The sequence below is a fragment of the Theropithecus gelada genome, chromosome 8 (genome assembly GCF_003255815.1).
Source record: "Theropithecus gelada isolate Dixy chromosome 8, Tgel_1.0, whole genome shotgun sequence".
Lineage (NCBI taxonomy): Eukaryota > Metazoa > Chordata > Mammalia > Primates > Cercopithecidae > Theropithecus > Theropithecus gelada.
Window position 1 is genome coordinate 144,513,213 of NC_037676.1, and position 20,130 is coordinate 144,533,342.

The 20,130-nt window shown below is 56.0% G+C and overlaps 1 protein-coding gene across 1 annotated transcript in view; it reads right to left on the bottom strand.

The window, feature by feature from the left end:
* The window catches only part of TSNARE1 (t-SNARE domain containing 1), a 136,465-nt gene that overhangs the window by 64,670 nt on the left and 51,665 nt on the right, over positions 1-20,130 (bottom strand). Inside the window, exons 10-12 of the mRNA XM_025394345.1 lie at positions 17,244-17,337; positions 16,701-16,757; positions 4,449-4,607 (exon numbers count right to left, since the gene is read on the bottom strand). Of these exons, the coding sequence (XP_025250130.1) occupies positions 4,449-4,607; positions 16,701-16,757; positions 17,244-17,337 (310 nt within the window). The remainder of the gene's footprint in view (positions 1-4,448; positions 4,608-16,700; positions 16,758-17,243; positions 17,338-20,130) is intronic.

Genomic DNA, 20,130 nt, shown 5'->3' on the forward strand with positions numbered 1-20,130 from the left:
CTGTCGTAGGGGAGGAGTGGTGACTGTCATGGGGGAGGGGTGGTGACTGTCGTGGGGGAGGGGTGGTCACTGTCATGGGGGAGGGATGTAGTCACTGTCATGGGGTAGGGGGTGGTCATGGGGGAGGGAGGTGGTCATTGTCATGGGGGAGGGAGGTGGTCATTGTCGTGGGGGAGGGGGTGGTCACTGTCGTGGAGGAGGGGTGGTGACTCATGGGGGAGGGATGGTCACTGTCATGGGGGAGGGATGTGGTCACTGTCATAGGGGAGGGAGGTGGTCACTGTCACGGGGGAGGGACACGGTCACTGTCATGGAGGAGGGAGGTGGTCACTATGGGGGAAGGGCAGTCACTGTGGTTGCAGGCACTGACCAGTTTGACACGTTGGTTCCACAAGTACTGGCAAGTTGCTGTGGAGCCCACTACTCCAGGCTCTGGGTACGGGGCTGACCCCAGGCAGGCAAGGGCCGCTCACCGTCTGTGGGGGCAGGGACCAGCCAGAGACTCCCCGTGGGAGGCGGACAGGGAGCTAGGGCAGTCGAGGGCAGTGCGGAGGGTCTCCCTGAGGAGGGCACGCCATGGAAGTGGCAATGCTCAGATCGGGGCAGGGTGCTCAGGGGCACATGGAAGCCAGCAGGGGTCCTCAGGGTGGGTCCCGGCGGTCCCGACAGGCTCCCCAGGACGGGGCAGGACACCCTAACTCAGAATCCGATGGCACCAGGCCTGGGGGGGCCACAGTGCCAAGGTCTCTGCCCAGAACTGAGGCTGGCCCACTCTCCACTGTCTCCTGCCCAGTCACTGTTGGGCCTCTCAAGCCAGCCACACAGCACCCCGTGGGTCCTCTGACGGGCTCTCACCTCCACAGGGCCTGCAGATGCCCCACAGGGCCTGCTACACTCTGCCTATGCCATCCCAGCTGGCTACACTCTGCCTACGGCCACACGGGCTGTCCCAGCTGGCAAGTCCCTGAGGACAGAGAGCGTCCTTCCACCTGCCCACTTCACAGACGAAACGACCAAGGCCAATAGGAGTTCAAGGTCACCCAGCCAGTGAGTGGACACAGGCCTAAAGCCCGGACAGCATATCCCCAGCCTGGCCCTTTGTTTTGTCCCAAGGACGATGCTGGGAGGAGGACAAAGGAAACGGATGCTGGGCGGGGCCATCTGTCCCAGTGGACAGGAGCCCCCAACACGACCCCGATCCGCACCCTGCCTGACAGGAGCCGTGGACACTCAAGGAAACCAGGAGCAAGGCGGAGGGTGGGCACCAGGAATGGCGCAACACTGGCCCACCGCTGTGACACTGCTTCCCCTCCCTGGGCCTCAGCTGCCCCACATGTTCACAACCCCACTAGCCACCTAGTCATTGAGGGCTGGCCGCGAAGGGGGCTCTCTCTCAGACCCCAAGTCTGCCCTAGGGGACTTCTGAACCTATAATATCTTGCAAATCCCAAAGCCCCCAGTGAATGTGGCAGGAGAGTTGAGGGGACGAGGGTGCCAGCTTCCGCAGGAAAGGGCTGCAGCCAGCCAAGGTGCGTAACACGGTTCCACAAAACGCTGCCACCCACCCCCCGAGCCCTGTGCAGGCTGCAAAGATGGCCCCAAAGCAATCGGGCCTGCAGGGCCTGGCACGTGGGACCTCCGCTGCGTCACAGCCTCTCACGCATCACGCTGGAGCTCCTGTCACCGGGACCTGCTGCAGACCCGGGGGAGGGCTTCCTAAAGGCTAACGACAATTTGCGTTTTGTTTTTCCCGTTTTCAGAGACCAAAGGGGGGGAGTGATGCAGTGAGATGTGCGGATGCCTTCCGAGAACGACTCCCACCCCGTCACCCTCTGTCCTGCGCCTGCTGTTTGCTGGCACAAGGATCCACATCCGCTGTGTCACCCCCATGCTGCAGACAAAAAAACTGAGGCTGGGAGGGCCAGGCTGGCCATGGGGCCTTCCCACTCCGCACCGCTCCTAGTCCCCCCTGCTACCCGCCCTCCACACAGTGCTGAGCTGTGAGGGGCCCCGAGGGCCACAGGCAAAGCCCGGGCCACCTGGGTCCTCTGATCTAGACACAAGCCCAGGCTCTTGAGTGAATTCAGTTCAGCCCAGAGCACCAGCTTTTCTCCCGCCCTGACCCAGGCCTCTCCATCTCTGAGCTGGACGACTGCAGTGGCCTCCACGTGGGGCGCCCTTGCCCCAGGAAAGGCCGCTGCTCGGCCCACACTCACCACACAGAGCGCCAGAGGGAACCTGGGGCCAGGACTGCTGGATGGACAGGCCCTCACACAGAGGATCACAGGAGGGGCAGCCAGCCCCAGCCTCCACTCCTCTGAACCCCATCCTGGGGTGGCTGCACCAGCACGAGCCCTCACCAGGCCCTGGGAGCAGGACTCCCAGGCCAGGACAGGGAGAAGCCAGCCCCTTGGGTAAAGGCGCCACACGGGAACCCCGAGACCCGTTCCATAGATGCTGTGGAGCAAGCGCCAGGAGGCTGGAGGTGGGCCAGTTCCACTGTGCAGGAGCCACGCCTCTCTCGGGATGCTGCCCTCTAATGGCCTCCTCACGCCCGCAGTCCTATGTGGGGGTTTGGGCTCTCCGGCAGAATGAGCTTCTGTGAACGGCCTCCACTCCTCAGACTTAATCAACAAGCAGCGCCTCCTCTCTCCTCACGCCACTCTATGCCCCACAGGGAGGGCTGAGACTGGACCTTCCCAGGAGGATCTGATTCCAGTGCAAAGGGGAAGCAGGACCATCTGCCTCTCTGGATGTGAAGCCTCCGGGGTAGTGCTTCTGGAAGAGCTCCTGAGCGCCCGTTTCTCTGCTTCTCTGGGAGCAGTGGGCCTCGCTGCACCAGCAGAGAGGGATGGAAACCATCTCTGTGCTTCCGGTGGTTCTCTGGAGCGTCTCAGCAGCAGCAAAGGGCTCGTTCAGCCCCAGAGAGAAGCCCCCAAAGCAGCCACAGGCCCAGAGCTGGCGCCTTCCTCTCTGGGGAGCCCGAGGACAGGAAAGGGTGAAGGGGAGGACACTCACAGAGGTGGCGGGGGCCCCAAACACAGGTCTTGAGAAATGGGCGCTCCTCCATCAGGCCAAAGTAGGGGGTTGCCACAGCAGAGGCAGGGAGGTGGGGGGGCTACAGAAGGGGCAAAGGGAGAAGGGGACTGAGCCCCAGCACTGTGGGGTATTCCTTTCCCTTGAGAGTGGATGGCCTACTTCCTGGGAGAGCAGAACTAGCCACAGGTCCTAACCCAGTGACTTAGCTGACTTACTGCCAGGCCTCCACTTTTCTAGAAGAGTCAGCTCTTAGGCAGACATTTGCTCCAGAAACCCAGCCCCTGGGAGCTTCAGAGTGGGCAGGCCCTAGCACCTTCTGCAGATGAGGAGGCCAGAAGAAGGGAAGGATGTTCAAGGTCACACACAGAGGCTCGGATCCCAACAGAGTGTGTCCCCACCAAGCTGCCTGACTGATGTGTTCTACGTACACTCAGGCATCAAGGGAGAAGAGGCTCACTCACACATGCACGTGCACACACACACACATGCATGCATGCACGCACACACGCATGCACAATACATGCATGCACACATGCATTCACACATGCATGCACTCATACATACATGCACTCATACATGCATGCATTCTCACACACATGTACACACTCACACATGCATGTACTCATACATGCACACAAACACATTCACACATGCATGCACACACACATGCATGCACACACACATGCACTCACGTGCATCACACACATGCATGCACTCACGCACACACTCACATGCATGAACACACGTGCACACACACACGTGCACACATGCAGACCCAGACTCAGGTGCCTCTTGGGATACTCTGTTTTAGCAACTGTCTCAAGGAGATTAACCATGGGCTAGTGATACATTTGGCAGCAGGTATTATACATGTGTAAACTTTAAAGAAATGAAGAATAAGCAGCATCCAATGTCCACACCCTACAGTTGCACCCCGACAGCACACCCCACCACCTGCTGGTAGTACCACCAAATTGCAGGTTCAGTTCTGAGCAATCTATTCAACCTTTCAAAAAAAAGTTACTGGGAACTGCATTAAGCACCAAATCATTTTCATTAGCGCTAAACAGCCTCCTGGAAGTCTAACCACACAGCAAAGGAAATGACCATGGTGATTGAGAGGCTACCCCAGCATATACCCCAGCTCCTGGCCAGAGGGCTGTGCCCTATTAGGGAAACCCAGGAAGGAGGGAATGGGGATGGGGTTCCCAGACTCCCATCTCTCCCTTATTGGACCAGATGGCCAGAGAGAGGTGGTTAGAATGGGCAAGGCCATGGAGGCCTAGTTCCAGGGCCACCAGGCCGAGGGTAAGCAATGGTGCAGCAGGGCTGGCACCTGGGCTCCCCTGGTCCCTGGCCTCCACATGTGGAGCGTGGAGAGTGAGCACGCTTGCCCAAGCCAGCCTCACCTCCATCTGCAGGATGGCCTCCTCTCGCAGTCGGATGGCCTCCAGGTCCTCCTCGGTGATGTCCGGGAGGAACGCTGGCTCCTGGCCCTGCCACATGTTGTCACTCCCATTAAAGATCTTCTCATCATCAGCCAGCTCGGCAAACGGGGCCTGGGGACTCTGCTGATGACAGACAGACCTTGTTAGCACTGACCCCTCCCGTTACTACCACGCCCCAGGCCCAGATCTTGTCAGTACTGACCTCCCCACCCCATTACCAGCACGCCCCAGGCCCAGACCTTGTTAGCACTGACACCCCCCATTATCACCACGCCCCAAGGCCAAGTCTCCCCATGGCTCCAAGCAGGCCACTCAGCTCTGTCTCAAGAGGAGATGAATCACAGATGCTAGGCCCTGGCCTCCCACGCCTCTGGGATTTGCGGGCCCCCAGAGCTCTGGGCAGCACCGTGCACACTGTGGGGGCAAGAGAGGAGCTGGGGCTACTGTGAGCAGTGGGCCAGGGTCACAGGCGAGTGGACACTGGTTCCCACCTTTTGGCACATGCCCCCCACTCTGATCATCCCAGGCCTGTCTGCAAGGAGAGCTCATGAGCCCTATGACCCCCATGCCAAGCCAGGGCTACCCTGTCCTTGGCCAGATAGAGGACACGAGAGCAAAACGTGGCCCTGACCCCAGAGAGAACACAGTCTACCTCGTGTTCCCAGCTTTTGGGGGTCACAGGCCCCTTTGTAGACCCCCAGAAAAGTGCCCCTATGCACATAAACACAAATTCTACCTCTTCATTTTGGGGGCTGTGAGCCCAACACAGGCCCCATCAAGGAGCCAGTTCCCGAGCCAGGGACAGAGGCTGCAGCGTGGGGCTCAGAGATGAGGTGGGACTGCAGGTAGGGCACAGATGCACCCGGAGGAACCCACAGGAACCTGCCCTGCCGTGACAGTCTTGGGGAGCAAGCCTGAGAGGTTTTTGGAATTTGTTTTCATTCCTTGTTCATTTATTTGCCTCATTTTGAAATTCAACAAAATGGTGCTCTCTGAGGGCACGATCTAGGTCTGAGGTGGGGGCCTTCTACGGCCATGAGCCAGCCTGTCACTGGGTATCAATCTGGGCCTCCCTGGCACCGGTCACCTGGGAAAGACTGCAGACGTCAGTCCCTGGTGTCATCAGTCCCCTGCGCCAGGTCCCAAGTGGAGGTGTAGGGGCCTGGGAGCACCTGGCAGAGGGGAGGGTGGGCGGGAGGCAGGAAGGGTCCATGCTGCAGCCGCCACCTCCTGGTGCACACGATCATACTGAACTGAAAACGCGACAATAGTGGCAATCCCACCCCGCAGCCCTTCCTTCCCCTCCCGTCAGGAGGCCGCAGTGCCCCCCACCTGCCCTGCCCATGCCAGCGGGGCTGCCTTCACCTTAGGAAGGTGTGTGTGTGACTGTGAGTGCCTGTGTGATTGTGGAATGTGTGACCATGTGACATTGTGTGTGTGAGAGGGAAAAACGGAGATGGGAAAAGGCACCAAGAATGAGCAGAGCAGAAAACCGAGGCGGCGGCCTGGTCAGGCCCAGCCTCACCACAAACACCTGCTCCACTCAGCCACGCCCCCGATCTTCCTGGAAACCCTGCAGGGAGGAGGCGGGGCCTTCACAACAGCCGAGTACACCGAGGCAGAGCGAGGCGGGGAGCTGGCGCCGTGCTCAATCAGGGCAAGCCCATGGGGCTCTGCAGCAGCGCCTGCTCTCAGACACACATCAAGGTTCGGAGCGCAAGGACAAGGCAACAGCGGTGGGGACGGCCGACAACGAACAGGGCCACGCTACCTTTACTTGCTCCTCATGCTCCTGAGGCACCATAATGACCCTCCCACTTACCATCCGGGAGACTCAGGGAGTTCACAGCCACCTAAGCCACTCTGCAGTGAAGGGGCAATTCAGCAAACCTGGCCAGGCTGCTGCCTCCTGAAGCCCTCAGGAGCAGACCCATGGCAGCCTTGGTCTCGCCCCCAGATCCAGCTCCCCTCAGCTTCACACATGCTGTGCCCACACACACTCCCCGGCACAAATTCCGGGACCACCCTCCCTGCCCAGGCAGGCGCTCTCCCAGCTGACTTGCCCGGCCGCTGGTCTTCGCCCAGTGGGCGTCACCACGTGTTTGGAGAGGAGGATCTGACAGAGGCGGGGACTATGCCTGTCCTGATGCTTCTGGGCCTTCTGTGGCGGTGAGGCAGGAGGCATAGTGGCTGGGCCTGGATCGGAGCCCCTGCAGGGACAGGACTCTCAGGATGGGGCCACCCAGCTCACACCAGAGCCTGGGACTCAGTCACAGGCCCCCTCCCTTGCCTGTCCCCACCCATGTCTCCCCAGCCCTCTGTGGGGGACACAATCAAGGTCCCCTCCCAGGTCTGGGAAAGGCCCCCGCTAAGTATGGGGTCCCAGCCAGACTGCACCTATGCTCATCAGGGCCCTCAGGCAGTGTGGACAGCTTTGCCAGTTCCTAGCCTCTGAGGGCACAGGGCCCTGCCTAGGTGTCATCCTAGGCATGAGATCTGGGTACAATGTGTGGAACTGACTGGGAATGGGAATCCAGGCTAGACCTGTGGGGTGCAGGCAGCCTCTCTGCTTCATCTCTCCCCACTGGACCCTGCTGGCCTCCACCGTGCCTAGGGACAGCACCGTCCACCAAGAGCAGCTGGCCATGCAGGCCAGTAGGCAAGGCATGGTGAAGGATCCTCTGGCAGCGCTAGGCATGGAGGGCAGCAGGGGTACAGCTGCCACCCCAACCCATCCCACTCACGTCCAGAGCTCTTGCCGTGCCCCTCCCGCGTGTGTGGGCACCTGGGGACATGGGCTGCAGGGCAGCCTAGCTCACGGGACCAGCTCTGTCGGCTCCCCGTGCTCAGGGACTATAACCTCAGTCGCCCTGCAAGGAAGCTGCAGAGGCTGAGACTTGCTCATCTTCTGCCCTTTCCCAAACTGAAAGCCACCTCACCACGCCGTGCAGCTCAGGGTGGGCACGTGCGGAGACCCCCAGCCAGAGGAAGTGCCGTGGGCACTCCTGGGGAGGTTTCTCGCAGAGGAGAGGGGGTGCTCACCTCCTCTGGAGCAGTCACTGGCCCTGCCTGGCTTCCCAGCAGGTGCTGCTCCCAAAAACCGCCCAGGCTGGGTCACATTTATGTCCAGGTCCCAGTGAAGCGTCCCCACCTCCTGACGCCCGAGAACCGTCAGGACTGGGGCTGGAGCAGATGCACAGGTGACAACCAAGTACAGAGAGATGGACCCCGCCTGGGCACCGAACCAGTGGATCCACAAACAAGCACTTCATTGCGTTTCTGGCAGAAGCCACCCCAGGTGGGCGTGAGGCTAGGAGGGCTATGCTGGTGCGACTGCATCCAGGACGGGACGGCGGGGCTCCTCACTAGTCCCCACAGTTCTGCCTGACACGACTGACGACAATAGGAACAACAGCCACAGCACCGGCCACCTCTGGAGGGATGCGGCATGAGGTCAGGTGCTACTTCCTTTCTCCCATTTCCTCAGGCCCCTCCAGGGTGGGCATGGCCACCCTCGTCTAAAGGGGCAGCTTGTCCACATCCTGCAGGTGGGACGATGAGGCTGCCCTAGGCAGGTTCTCCTTCGCAAGCCAGCTTCATCCCACACACCACCCTGACACGGGTAAAAGCTAGCACAGGCCTTTAAATAAATAAATACGTGGATAGATGAATATAAAATAAAAGATCTAAAAAATCTGTTGACAAGCGCAACTCGTCCAAGGTGGTAATTATCACCTCCCCTTCCTGGAGTGGGCGGGAGGAAGTGAGCAGCGCCTGGCGGTGGGAGCCCAGGGAGGCGCTGGCCTCGCGCCAAGCCCAGCAACCCCAACGCCTCCTTCCTAAGGCTCCAGCCCCTAGGCTTCCGGGGTGCTTGCATAAAGAGCCTGGGCTTAGGTTCCAGCCCCAGCACTGGTGCCGGCTGTGAGGCCCCAGGCGTGCCGCGCACTTCTCTGGGCCTCACTGTCCTCATCTGTAGAATGGCAACAGTGGCACTCACAGCCCCGTGGTCTACGCCCCTCAAGCTCCACCCACACGGTCTGACCCCTCACGTCTGCAGAGCACAGCAGGCACGCACCTCACTCCACCAGGAGCCCCCAAGCACGAGGCTCTCCTGAGGCGCGAGGGCTCAGGAACACTACCCCTCACTTCCTGGGGGCCTGGGGAGGGTCCTCAGCTTCCCTGAGCCTCCAGCTTCACTTCCAGGGAATGGAGTTGACCTCACCACGTGCTAGTGTCGCCCAGAGAGCTCCAGGTGAAGCACGTGAGGCCGCAGCGTACAGCAGAGATGCCGCAAGATGCCGTACTCTGACTCAGGTGGGAAACCAGGTTGAGCTGTGCTTTTCCCAAGTGCTATAAGCTACAGGGCAGAGATGCTCCCCCAAGGGGAACACGGCCATACACGCCCCCGGAGAGCGGCATGAGGGTTGAGCACAGCCTCCCGCTTGCCAACAGTGACAGGCTCTACAACAGCCCCACTGACTAGGATCCCATGGCCTGGGTAAAGTCAAAGGCCCCAGGTAAACATAGTAAACTGTTGAGGTAAGAGGTCCCTGGGGCAGCCCAGCTGCTGTGTCCGGGGATGGAGATGCAGGGACATGCCCTCGGCCCTGACAGCAAACAGCCACAGGCGAGGGGGCCGGAGGAAATGTGGTCCCTCCTACAATGAAATCCTCTAGGCCAGCTAATGCGGGCCAGTGAGACGCCTGGGTGGAGAAGGCACCACGGGACGTTCTGTGCGACGTTCCCTGGACTTGGGGGTTTCAATGACAGCTCCCCAGGAGCTGCGGGCAGAGGGTGCTGGGCACCCATGGAGACCTGCCTCGGATCTGTGCCTTGGGATTGCTGCCACCTCCCGCATGTGGAGAAGGGGGAAGCTCGGAAGCATGGGGAGGGTGCAGGGGTGGGAGGGGGGTACAAACGGGGCTCCATGTGGACACCCAGGAAGGCAGCCAGGCTGGGATGCGAGCCCCGTGGACGCCCAGGAAGGCGGCAGGGCTACGGTGTGAGCCTCATGGATGCCCAGGAATGTGGTAGGGCTGGGGTGCGAGCCATGTGACGCCCAGGAAGGCGGCAGGGTTGGGGTGAGAGCCGTGTGGGCGCCCAGGAAGGTGGCAGGGCTGGGGTATGAGCCGTGTGGACACCCAGGAAGGTGGCAGGGCTGGGGTGCAGGCCAGAGGAGACCCCACAGGTGCTCGGTCTCCCTCACCTCTGCAGCGGGAGGATCGGGGGCCTGGTGCTGCTCTCCCCAGCAGTGCAGGACAAAAGCCAGGGGAGGAAGAGATGGCTTAGATGCCCGGGTGCCTCTGCGGCCTCCTCCTGAAAGGCTCACAAAGCGCTCCTTTATTCTCCGCACAAAGGCCCAATTTGGGTCTTGAGCTCCGAGGCTGGGATTAGGGATTTGCTGGCAAGGTGCTGGGGCCAGCGCAGAGGGGACGGCCCTGTGATAGTTTTCCAGCTCAAGAGGCAGACACACAAAGGAGGCTTTCTCCTCCCCACAGGGCTCAGGGCCTGGGTCCCTGTTCCGACAAGCAGGGAAGACACGCTCTAACGTGAGTGCTGGAGACAGGGCTAACGCGGTTTCCCGTGGGAAGAGACTCTGCTCTGCTGGCATTCAGAGAGCAGGGACCTGAGGCCGGCGCCTAGGGCTCTCGGAGGCTCTGGGAAGTAGACCACTTTCTCATGCACTCCGAACCAAGGGCGGGCAGGGTCCAGGGCGACAGGCGCCCACACCGGGAGCAGCAGTGTCTTCTCAGGAACCCCCGGTAGTTCACTGTTTCCTCCAAGCAGCAACAGACTCTATGTTTATAACGTCAAATTTATCGATGTTTATAAAGTCCCTACGCTTTTCTTTTTTTAACATGTAGCTGGTGGAGTCTCTGGAGGCAAAGCCCAGAATGTCAGGACGGACATGGCTGTGGCAATGCTTCCCCGAGTCCCACATTAAATCAGAGGGAACTGGACCCAGAGACAAGGGGTGACCCCCAGCCCTTTACCCCAGACAGGGAGGCGTGTCTAGGGAATTTCCAGCCAGCCAGTGAGAGTGAAGTGCATCTTCACTTCTGCAGCCTGGCTGGGGACACACAAAGTCCTGGTGGAAATTTAGGCTGAGGTGGCCGGTGACTGCACAGAGACAGAGCGTCATCTGCCACTGGGGCCGTTCCCGACACTGCCCCAGGGACTGGGGTGCTGCTCACTGGTTGAGCCCAAGCTGGGTTTGAGGCTGACCCTCGACCCAGCTGGAAACTACTGACCACAGCCAGGATCTCCAACTCCAGACAGGCTGAGCTGCCCACCGCACAACCAGGGTAGACAGGCAGGGGACAGGGAAGGCAGCCAGTGCCCCTCGCCCCTGCCAGGGCTGCCCAGCCTGTGAGCAGCAGCCCCCAAGTCCCCCCACGTCAGCCCAGCATCAACTTGGCAACAGGCCTTTTGCTGAACAGGGTTGCATATCATCTCATCATTTATAGTTTGCAAATTCCTAGAAATAATCTAACCTTCCGTGATTTCTCATAAGCACTACTGGCCACTCCCCACCTTTTTAAAAGAAAATTCTTCCGAAAGGCAATACGTCTATGTTTCAATGCCAGGTGCAAAGAGTATAGCTCTATGACTGCTTACAAAGGAAACACGTCCCAGCCAAGACACAGGACACTGGCCAGGACCCCCGAGGCCTCCCTCCAGCACCTGTCATCCCACGCCCCCAACAGAGGAGAACCCAGCTCCGACTTCTAACACTGTCCACTGGGGGGTGGTTCTGAGCACTACAGAAATGGTATCCCACAATCTATCCCCTTGGGTCTCAGGCTTCTTGGACTCAGCATTATGTCCAAGGCATCACCAGTGGGCGTGGTGGCCACAGTTCACTCTTTTGGTTGCTCTGCAGTCCCCGGTGGCATGAATTCAGCAGGTGCCGCTTCCCTGTGCTGGTGAAGACTGGGCGGGGTTCCAGGTTGCACCACTGTATGGGGTGCTGCTATGAGCATTCTCCCACATGACTTCTGTCAACACACACCGTTGTCCTGTCTCCACGGAGTGGCCGAGGACTCCCACAGACACCAGAATCTGTGGGTGCGCAAGTCCCTGATATAAAATGACTTGGTATTTTCATACAACCTACGTACATCCTCCCATGTATTTAAATCACCTCTAGGTTGCCTATAATATTTAATATGATGTAAATGCTGTGTAGTAAATAGCATAGTTGCTCTACTGTATTGTTTCGGAAACGACAAGAAGAGAAGAGGCTGTACATGTTCAGAAGAGCTGCCATTCTTTAAAAAATATTTTCAGTCTGTGATTGGTGGAATCCACGGATGTGAAACTCATGGATATGAAGGGCCCGCAGATATGCATGTCTGTTGGGCAGAACTGCAAGACCCTAGGTAAGAAAATGCTGGACTTGACAGATATTTTCCAGCAGTGTTCAAAGTGGTGATGCAGAGGCACACCCCACCGGTAAGGGATGAGAGTGCAACGACCTGCACGCAGGCCCACACCCGGCTTTTCCAGGGGTTCTCACTCGTGTTTGCTCTAGTTATTTGTGTGGGTGTGGTGTGTGGTGATACACCACCACGGGTTTCTCTGCCATTTTCCTGATAACTCATGTTGCCAAGTACACGTTCACAGGCTTATGAGCCACCTGGAATCCTCTTCTGAGGTGCCAGTGGAAGGCTGCTGCCCTTTAATTGCTTTTCGATAGAGCTGTCTGCCCTTTCCTTATTGATCTGTAAGATATCTTTATATATTAAGGATGTAAGTCCTTTTCACACGTGTTGTGCACACACCCTCCCCTGTGCTGTGGGCTGCACTCTCTTACTGGGGTATAATTTTAACAAAGTGTATCGACCTTCTCCTTTGTGGGTGGCACTTGTGCGTCTGTGTAAGAAATACTTGCCCACCATGAAGGCATCAACGGAGCCTCCCATGGTGCCTTCTGGATGTGCTACTGCCTTATCTTTCACACGTGGGTCTGTGGTCTGGCTGGAAGTGCTTTCTGCACAGGGTGAGTTGTTTGTGAAGGGTCCTTTTTTCCAGTTCAAACATCCGAGTGATCCGTGTCAAGCCCTGAACGAATCACCCACCTCCCGTGGCAGGGCAGTCCGCCTCGGCCGCAAACCCAGCCGCCACGTATCTGTGGTCCGTGTCCAGTCTTCACTCTGTCCCACGGGCTGATGTGTCCACAGGCTGGTGTGTCTAGCCTCGCACAAACACCACACTGTTTTTATTTCTGTGCTTTATAGTGTGTTCCAATACCTGATAGTATAAATCTCTTCCGTTGTTCTTCAAAATTGTCTTCACTATTTTGGGTCTTTCCTATTTCCATATACATTTTGGAATCAGCTTGACAGTTCACACACACACACACACACACACACACACACACACTGAAAACCTGCTGGAACTTTACTGGGATTATATTGAGCCTACAGATCCACTAGGTGAGAGCTGACATCTCGGTAAACACAGTATCCCCTGCATGGTTCAGGTCATCTGTCATTTCTCTCAGTAATGTGGCATAGTTTTTAATGTAGAGGCCTTAACCGCTCTTCGTAGAATTTTTTGAAGAAATTTATTGTAATAAATTATGATACCAGTTTTTAAATTTCCTCTCCAAACTGTCTTTTGCCAGCACACACAATGTCTTCTCGTCTACCGACCTGTCCTGCCGCATTCACCGATGAATTCTAACAGCACGCTGCAGACGCGTTCGGATTTTCCATGGACATAATCGTGCTGTCTATGAAACAGTTCCTTCTCAATCCTACTTTTTTTTCATGCCATACTGCGTTGGATACGACTTCTGGCACAGTGGGGAACAGAAACAATAGTACTAGATGCCCTCGTTTTATCCTCTATCTTAGGAGAAAAGATTTTAACATCTCCTCAGTAAGTATAACGTTAACTGTAGGGTTTTTGAAGATACCTTTTGGCAGATTAAAGGCATTCTTATCTATTCCTAGTTTGCCAGGATTTTTTTTAGCCTCCTTGAGTGTTGAATTTTATCAAGTGCTTTTCCTATCTGTTGAAATAACCTGTACAGATTTCCTCACTTCTTCTGTATCCGTGGTGAATCATACCCAGACTCTGAATGCAAATCAGCCCTGCATCCCTACAATCAACCTCACTTTATAATGATGTATCATCCTTTTACACGTTGATTGATTGAAGTTACTAATATTTAGGATTTTTGTCTCTATGTTCGTAAGAGAGACTAGCATGCTATTTTCCTTCCTGGGATCCTCGTAAGAATCTGGAATCAAGCTACTGGGGCCTCGTGAGGCAGACAAGGTGTGTTCCTCCCCACCGTATTCTCTGTGTGTGTGTAAACTGCTGCTAGCTACTGCTCAAATATGGGACCGAATTCACCCATACAGCTATTGAGGTCTAGAGTTTTCTTTGCAGGATATTTTTAAATTATGGATTTAATTTTTTAATAAATATTCAACATCCCAGATAAGTTTTCTTATGCCCTGCCTTCTAATTCACTAATCCTTTTTTCTGCTTTGTCTATGTGGAGAGTTAGCTAACCCACTAAATTCTTAATTTTAGTTATGGTATTGTTCAATACTAGAACTCCCTTTTTAAAATAAAATGTAAGTTCTCTGGTAAAAGTCTATACCATTTCCTATTTCCTTTCACATGTTAATAAAACGGATTGAGTGTCACTCATCCGGAACGCTTGGGACCAGAAGTGTTTCAGATTTTGAACTTGTTTTCAGATTTTTGATTTTTTTTTTTTCAGATTTTGGAATATCTGCATTGTACTTATTGGATGAACATTCCTCATCAAATATCCAAAAACCTAAATGTTCCAAAGAGCATTTCCTTTGTGCATCATGTTGGCACTCAAAAAGTTTCCAATTTTGGAGTTTTAACTTAGGGATGCTCAACCTGTAGGTATTTTAAGCTGAGTGTCCGACCAACCATTTGATTATCTGCATCACCTGTTGGTCAGTTTCTACTTCCTGTTTTTCCTTGGCTTTAGTCATTGGATCCTGGTCCCTGTGATGCCTAATGACTTTGGCTTAAATCCCAAACACTGTATGAAAAATTGCAGAGATTCTAGATGATGGAATTGTCCTCTGTCTTTGGAGAGACCACATAGACATGATTCCTGGCTATGCTTTAGGTTTGCTTGGTCAGGGCTGGTCTGCTTCTGGTTTACCGTCATCTCTCATTGTCTCAAGCGGAACTTGTGTTTACAAGAGTCCCTCCTCCTGGGTGGGCCTTAAAATCCAACTTTTGTCTTCTTAGTACTCTGAGGGCACTCCGACTTCTGTTCAGCTTTTCCTGTGAAGTACTTGTTGCTTGGCGTCTTAGACTCTCACGTCACGCACACACCAGCGAGTGTGGATCAGCAAAAGCCTGCCTCCCGGGGAAAACCTGAGGGCTGCAATCCCCTCCAGGGTTTTATTCCTAAGGGTCCCGGGCTCTAATTTGTGACTCTCCAGCCCAGTAAGACCACTAAAGCTATAAGCCACCATGGCTGTTCAGTCTCGATAAGCTGAGACACAAGCTGCCAAATGTCCTGGGGGTGAGAAGGAAGTGATGATGAGCCTGAGTGATCTGGGAACACGTGCCTCCCTGGGCCTGGTTCCCGGCTGCTCTGACACTTCCCCCATGTTGGATCCATGTGTCTCTGCATGTCTGTGTCTATCTGTGTGTCTCTGTGTGTCTGCATGTCTATCTGTGTGTCTGCATGTCTGTGTCTATCTGCGTGTCTCTGTGTGTGTCTGCATGTCCGTGTTTGTGTCTCTGTGTGTGTCTGCATGTCTGTGTCTATCTGCATGTGTCTCTGCACATCTGTGTTTGTTTATCTGTGTCTCTGTGTCTGCATGTCTGCGTTTATCTGTGTGTCTGTGGGTCTATGTTTATCTGTCTCTGCATGTCTGTGTTTATCTGTGTCTCTTCGTGTCTGTGTATCTGTGTCTCTTCGTGTCTGCGCGTTTATCTCTGTCTGTGCGTGTCTGTTTATCTGTCTCTTCGTGTCTGCGTGTTTATCTGACTGCGTGTCTATGTTTGTCTCAGTTTGTCTGTTTATCTGTGTCTCTTCGCGTCTGTGTGTCTGTGTTTATCTGTGTCTCTGCGTGTCTGTGTTTATCTGTGTCTCTGCATGTCTGTGTTTATCTGCATATGTGTCTGCATGTCTGTGTGTCCGTGTTTATCTGTGTCTGCATGTCTATGTTTATCTGTCTCTGCATGTCTATGCTTATCTGCATGTGTGTCTGTTTATCTGTGTCTCTGTTTATCTGCATGTGTGTCTGCATGTCCGTGTTTATCTATGTGTCTGCGCGTCTATGTTTATCTGTGTCTCTAGGTGTTTATCTGCATGTGTCTGCGTGTCTGTGTTTATTGGTCTCTGCGTGTTTACCTGCATGTGTCTGCATGTCTGTGTTTATCTGCGTCTCTGTGTTTATCTGCATCTCTGCACGTCTGTGTTTATCTGCATGTGTCTCTGCATGTATTTGTGTGTCTGTGTGTCTGTATTTCTCTGTCTCTGCATGTCTGTGTCTCTGTTTATCTCTGTGAATCTGTGTTTATCTGTGTGTCTACGTGTCTGTGTGCATCTATGTGTGCATTTTTCTGTGTGCATGTGCCTGTGGTTTTTCTGTTTTTGTTTTTGAGACAGAATCTCACTCTGTCACCCAGGCTGGAGTGCAGTGGCGTGATCTCCGCTCACTGGAACCTCGGCCCTGCCTCCTGGGTTCAAGCAATTCTCCTGCCTCGACCTCCCATGTAGCTGGGATTACAGGTGCTCGCCACCATGCCTGGCTAATTTTTGTATTTTTAGCAGAGATGGGGTTTCTCCATGTTGGCCAGGCTGGTCTTGAACTCCTAACCTCAGATAATCTGCCCACCTCAGCCTCCCAAAGTACTGGGATTACAGGCGTGAGCCACTGCACCCAACCACGTGTGCGTGTGTTTTAACGCAGGTTTTACAGCGGCTCTCAGCAAGAGGGCTGGTCTGACCAGTGAGTCCTGCCCAGCACATGGGACCATCCACAGTCATTCTTTGGGAGCTGAGCCCTTGTCAGGCACTGTGCCAGGGCCCAAAGGTCAAAATGCTCATGTTTTCAAGGCTGTGCCTCACGGCACCCCTCAGAGGAGACCCCTGCCCTTGGCCCTCCCCGCCCTTCCATGGAGCACAGATGGCAGTGGATTCTGGGTTGTCCCCTAACAGTCACTGACCCACGGTCACTACTTGGCACCCACCTGTTTACTGCCCCTCTGTGCCATGGGAAGCAGCGCTCTGGACTTTTCTGCAATTTTCTGTTGGAAAAAGGACAAGAGAAGAAACACAGGAAGAGCAAAAAAGGTGGGGAAGAGAGAAGAAATGGTCAGCTGAGCGCAGGGTTCTAGACGATGGTGCAGCAAAATATGCCTGCCACTCCCAGAAGAGGCTGCCGGGGCCGGGGCTGAGCTCTGCCAGCGAGACGCTGGATGGCCTCTGTTCACGCATGGGAGCTCTCTGGGCCCCCGTTTCCTCACCTGTCAGAGTCGGGTGAGACCTGTTCTTCCTGCTTCCCCAGAGCTGCTGTGGGTCAGCTCTTGAGGGTAAATGTCCTCTAGGACACAAGCCCTGAGGCACAGTCTGGATCCTGGCTGCCTAGAAACTGTGTGCAAGGATGACCCCCTTCTCTGCCTTTGGGGATGGGTTTGTACCAGGCCCACAGGGACAAGACAGCCATGAGGGTGCTCTGGGAACCAAGGCCCAGCCTGCCTGGCCTGCAGGCCCCGCCGCCCCCTGCACCTCACCTTCTGCAGCACTCCGTAGCGCTGAATGGCATCCGAGAGCTGGGTGTTCAGCCGGTCCAGCTGAGGACGCTCGTGCTGCAGAAAGAGGGCACAGCTGGCACGACATGGGAGGTTTGGCCCTGCCCCAGCGGCCCCACCACCCTCACCTCCTCCCGCACTGATGTCCCACCTTCCCACACTCAGAATGGGGCTCGCCATCAACTACATCCCCCTGGTGTCACCGCTGTCTCCACAGGCACACCCAGGGTCCCCAGGGACACCATCACCACAAAATCCAGCTCAGGGGTCAACACCACGTGCCGGAGCCAGGAGCTACTCAAGGCACAGAAACCTGGCCCCGCACCACCTCCGCGAGAAGCACTGTGACTCCCCTTCCACAGCGCAGGGGACTGTGGCCCTGAGTCCCAAGTGGTTTGTCTGTGACTCTCCTTCCTCTTCCACAGCACAGGACACCGTGGCCCTGAGCCCGGGGCGGCTTGTCTGTGACTCCTTCCTCTTCCACCACAGCACAGGACACCACGGCCCTGAGTCCCGAGTGGCTTGTCTGTGACTCCCCTTCCACAGCGCAGGACACCGCGGCCCTGAGTCCCGAGTCACTTGTCTGTGACTCCTTCCTCTTCCACAGCGCAGGACACCGCAGCCCTGAGTCCCAAGTGGCTTGTCTGTGACTCCTTCCTCTTCCACAGCGCAGGACACCGCGGCCCTGAGTCTCGAGTGGCTTGTCTGTGACTCCTTCCTCTTCCACAGCGCAGGAGATTGTGGCCCTGAGTCCCTAGTGGCTTGTCTGTAACTCCCCTTCCACAGCACAGGACACCGTGGCCCTGAGTCCCGAGTCGCTTGTCTGTGACTCCTTCCTCTTCCACAGCATAGGACACGGCGGCCCTGAGTCCCGAGTGGCTTGTCTGTGGTCACATAGGTGGCGGGGTCACTGCCAGAACCATCCCCCTCCCCAGCATCTCACCTGTACCTGGGCTCCCCGTGGCCTACAGGGTCCACCAACCCCAGTTCCTTCCTGCTGGGCCGTTTGCCACCACACCTCAGCGCCCACCAGGCACCTGCTCCAGAGCTGGAGCTGGAGAAACACTGAGCCAGGGTGGGGCTGGACAAGCAGCCCTGGGGTCAGCCCCATTGCTCTGGCTCACCGTGGGCGCCGCCCACCAGCAGGAGCACCAAGGAACCCACAGCTTTCTTCCAGCACCCACCCCATGGCTATCAGAAGATTGGAGAGAGCTAAGGCTCAGGCAGGCTGGTCTGGGGTAAACCTCTGATGACCAAGGGGCACTGGGAGCAGCCGATCACAGCCTTGACCTCTTCCCACGATCGAAGGTATTACATCTCATCAAAGCGTCCATGGCCCATAAAGTCAAAGATGTGGTAGGCACCGACTGCGCCCACCAAGCCGTGTGAAGGAGCCATTCACTTCACGAGGAAACGACCTGCGCGGACCACCCGAGCCTGCTCTCACCCCACAGAAACACCTCTCAGAATCGCAACCCTCCACCATGTGGGGCCTTTCTCAGCACCTCCCATAAGAGGGCCCAGCGTGTATTCTCGGATGAATGAGTAAATGAGTAAGTGACTCAGGCACACCTGAGTCAGAGAATGAAGAACAAAGCTACAGAGAAAGAGGTCAGACACAGGCGTCAGTGCTGGCCATGATGCTGCTGACATCACCACCCGAGGGCACAGGCCAGGGCAGCACCCAGTCCCCACAGAGTGGTCCCCGCAGGGCAGCCATGGCTATGAGGAGTGGCCCGTGCACAGAGACACTCCAGGCCGCTCAGCTCAAAGCTCCCAGCGCTCCTGTCATCTGCCTTTAGGGAGACTCCGGCCACCCCATCACTGGACAGGGGGCTGCTGCCTCTGTCACACGCTTTTTTAGTGTAACTAACTTTTGAACTAGCTCTACTTTTTTAAGTACAAGTTTTATTACTGTATAATTGAGATCTGATAAAATTCACCCGCTTTTAAGTGTCGAGTTCAGTAACTCTTAGTTGTACAGCCATCCCCACAACCCAGTTTTAGAACTTCCCCATCACGCCAGAAAGGGCCCCGCGCCTGCCTGCAGGCACCCCAAAACCAACTCCTGCTCCCAACCCCGACAACCGCTCGTCCACTTTTGGTCTCCAGAGATTGCATTTTCTGGATGTTTCACACAAACAGAACCACACACTGTGTGTTTTCTTGCATGGGGGCATGCGGTCTTTGAGCCCCACCACATTGTGGCCTGCCTAACTCTCCGCTCCTTCTCACTGTTGACCACACCCAACGCAGCACTGTCCACGTCACGTGTATTTTCCACAGGGAAGGCGGCATGTGTTTCCCCTGCAGGACTGCTAATCCATGCTGCTGGCTCTGCAGCAGGTTGAACCTGCAACCCCAGCCCTCCTAAGGCAGTGAGAGCAGCTATGGGCAGCACCTACGGCAGGGGCAGGTTGGCGTCTCACTCACACTGTGCACATGAAGCAGGTACAGCCAGAAGCTCACACCGTATGCATGAAGCAGGTGCAGCCAGTGGCTCACACTGTGCACATGAAGCAGGTACAGCCAGCGGCTCACACGGTACGCATGAAGCAGGTACGGCCAGCGGCTCACACTGTACACATGAAGCAGGTGCAGCATGAAGCGGGTGCAGCCAGCGGCTCACACCATACGCATGAAGTGGGTGCAGCATGAAGCAGGCATGGCCAGCAGCTCACACCGAACGCATGAAGCAGGTGCAGCATGAAGTAGGTGAGGCCAGTGGCTCATACCACGTGCATGAAGCAGGTATGGCCAGTGGCTCACACCGTATGCATGAAGCAGGTGCGGGTCAGCGGGCTTCAGCTTGCTCACTCCTGCCCCGTAAAATCTTAGGGTTCGGCAGCATTTAATCTTTTGTGACAAG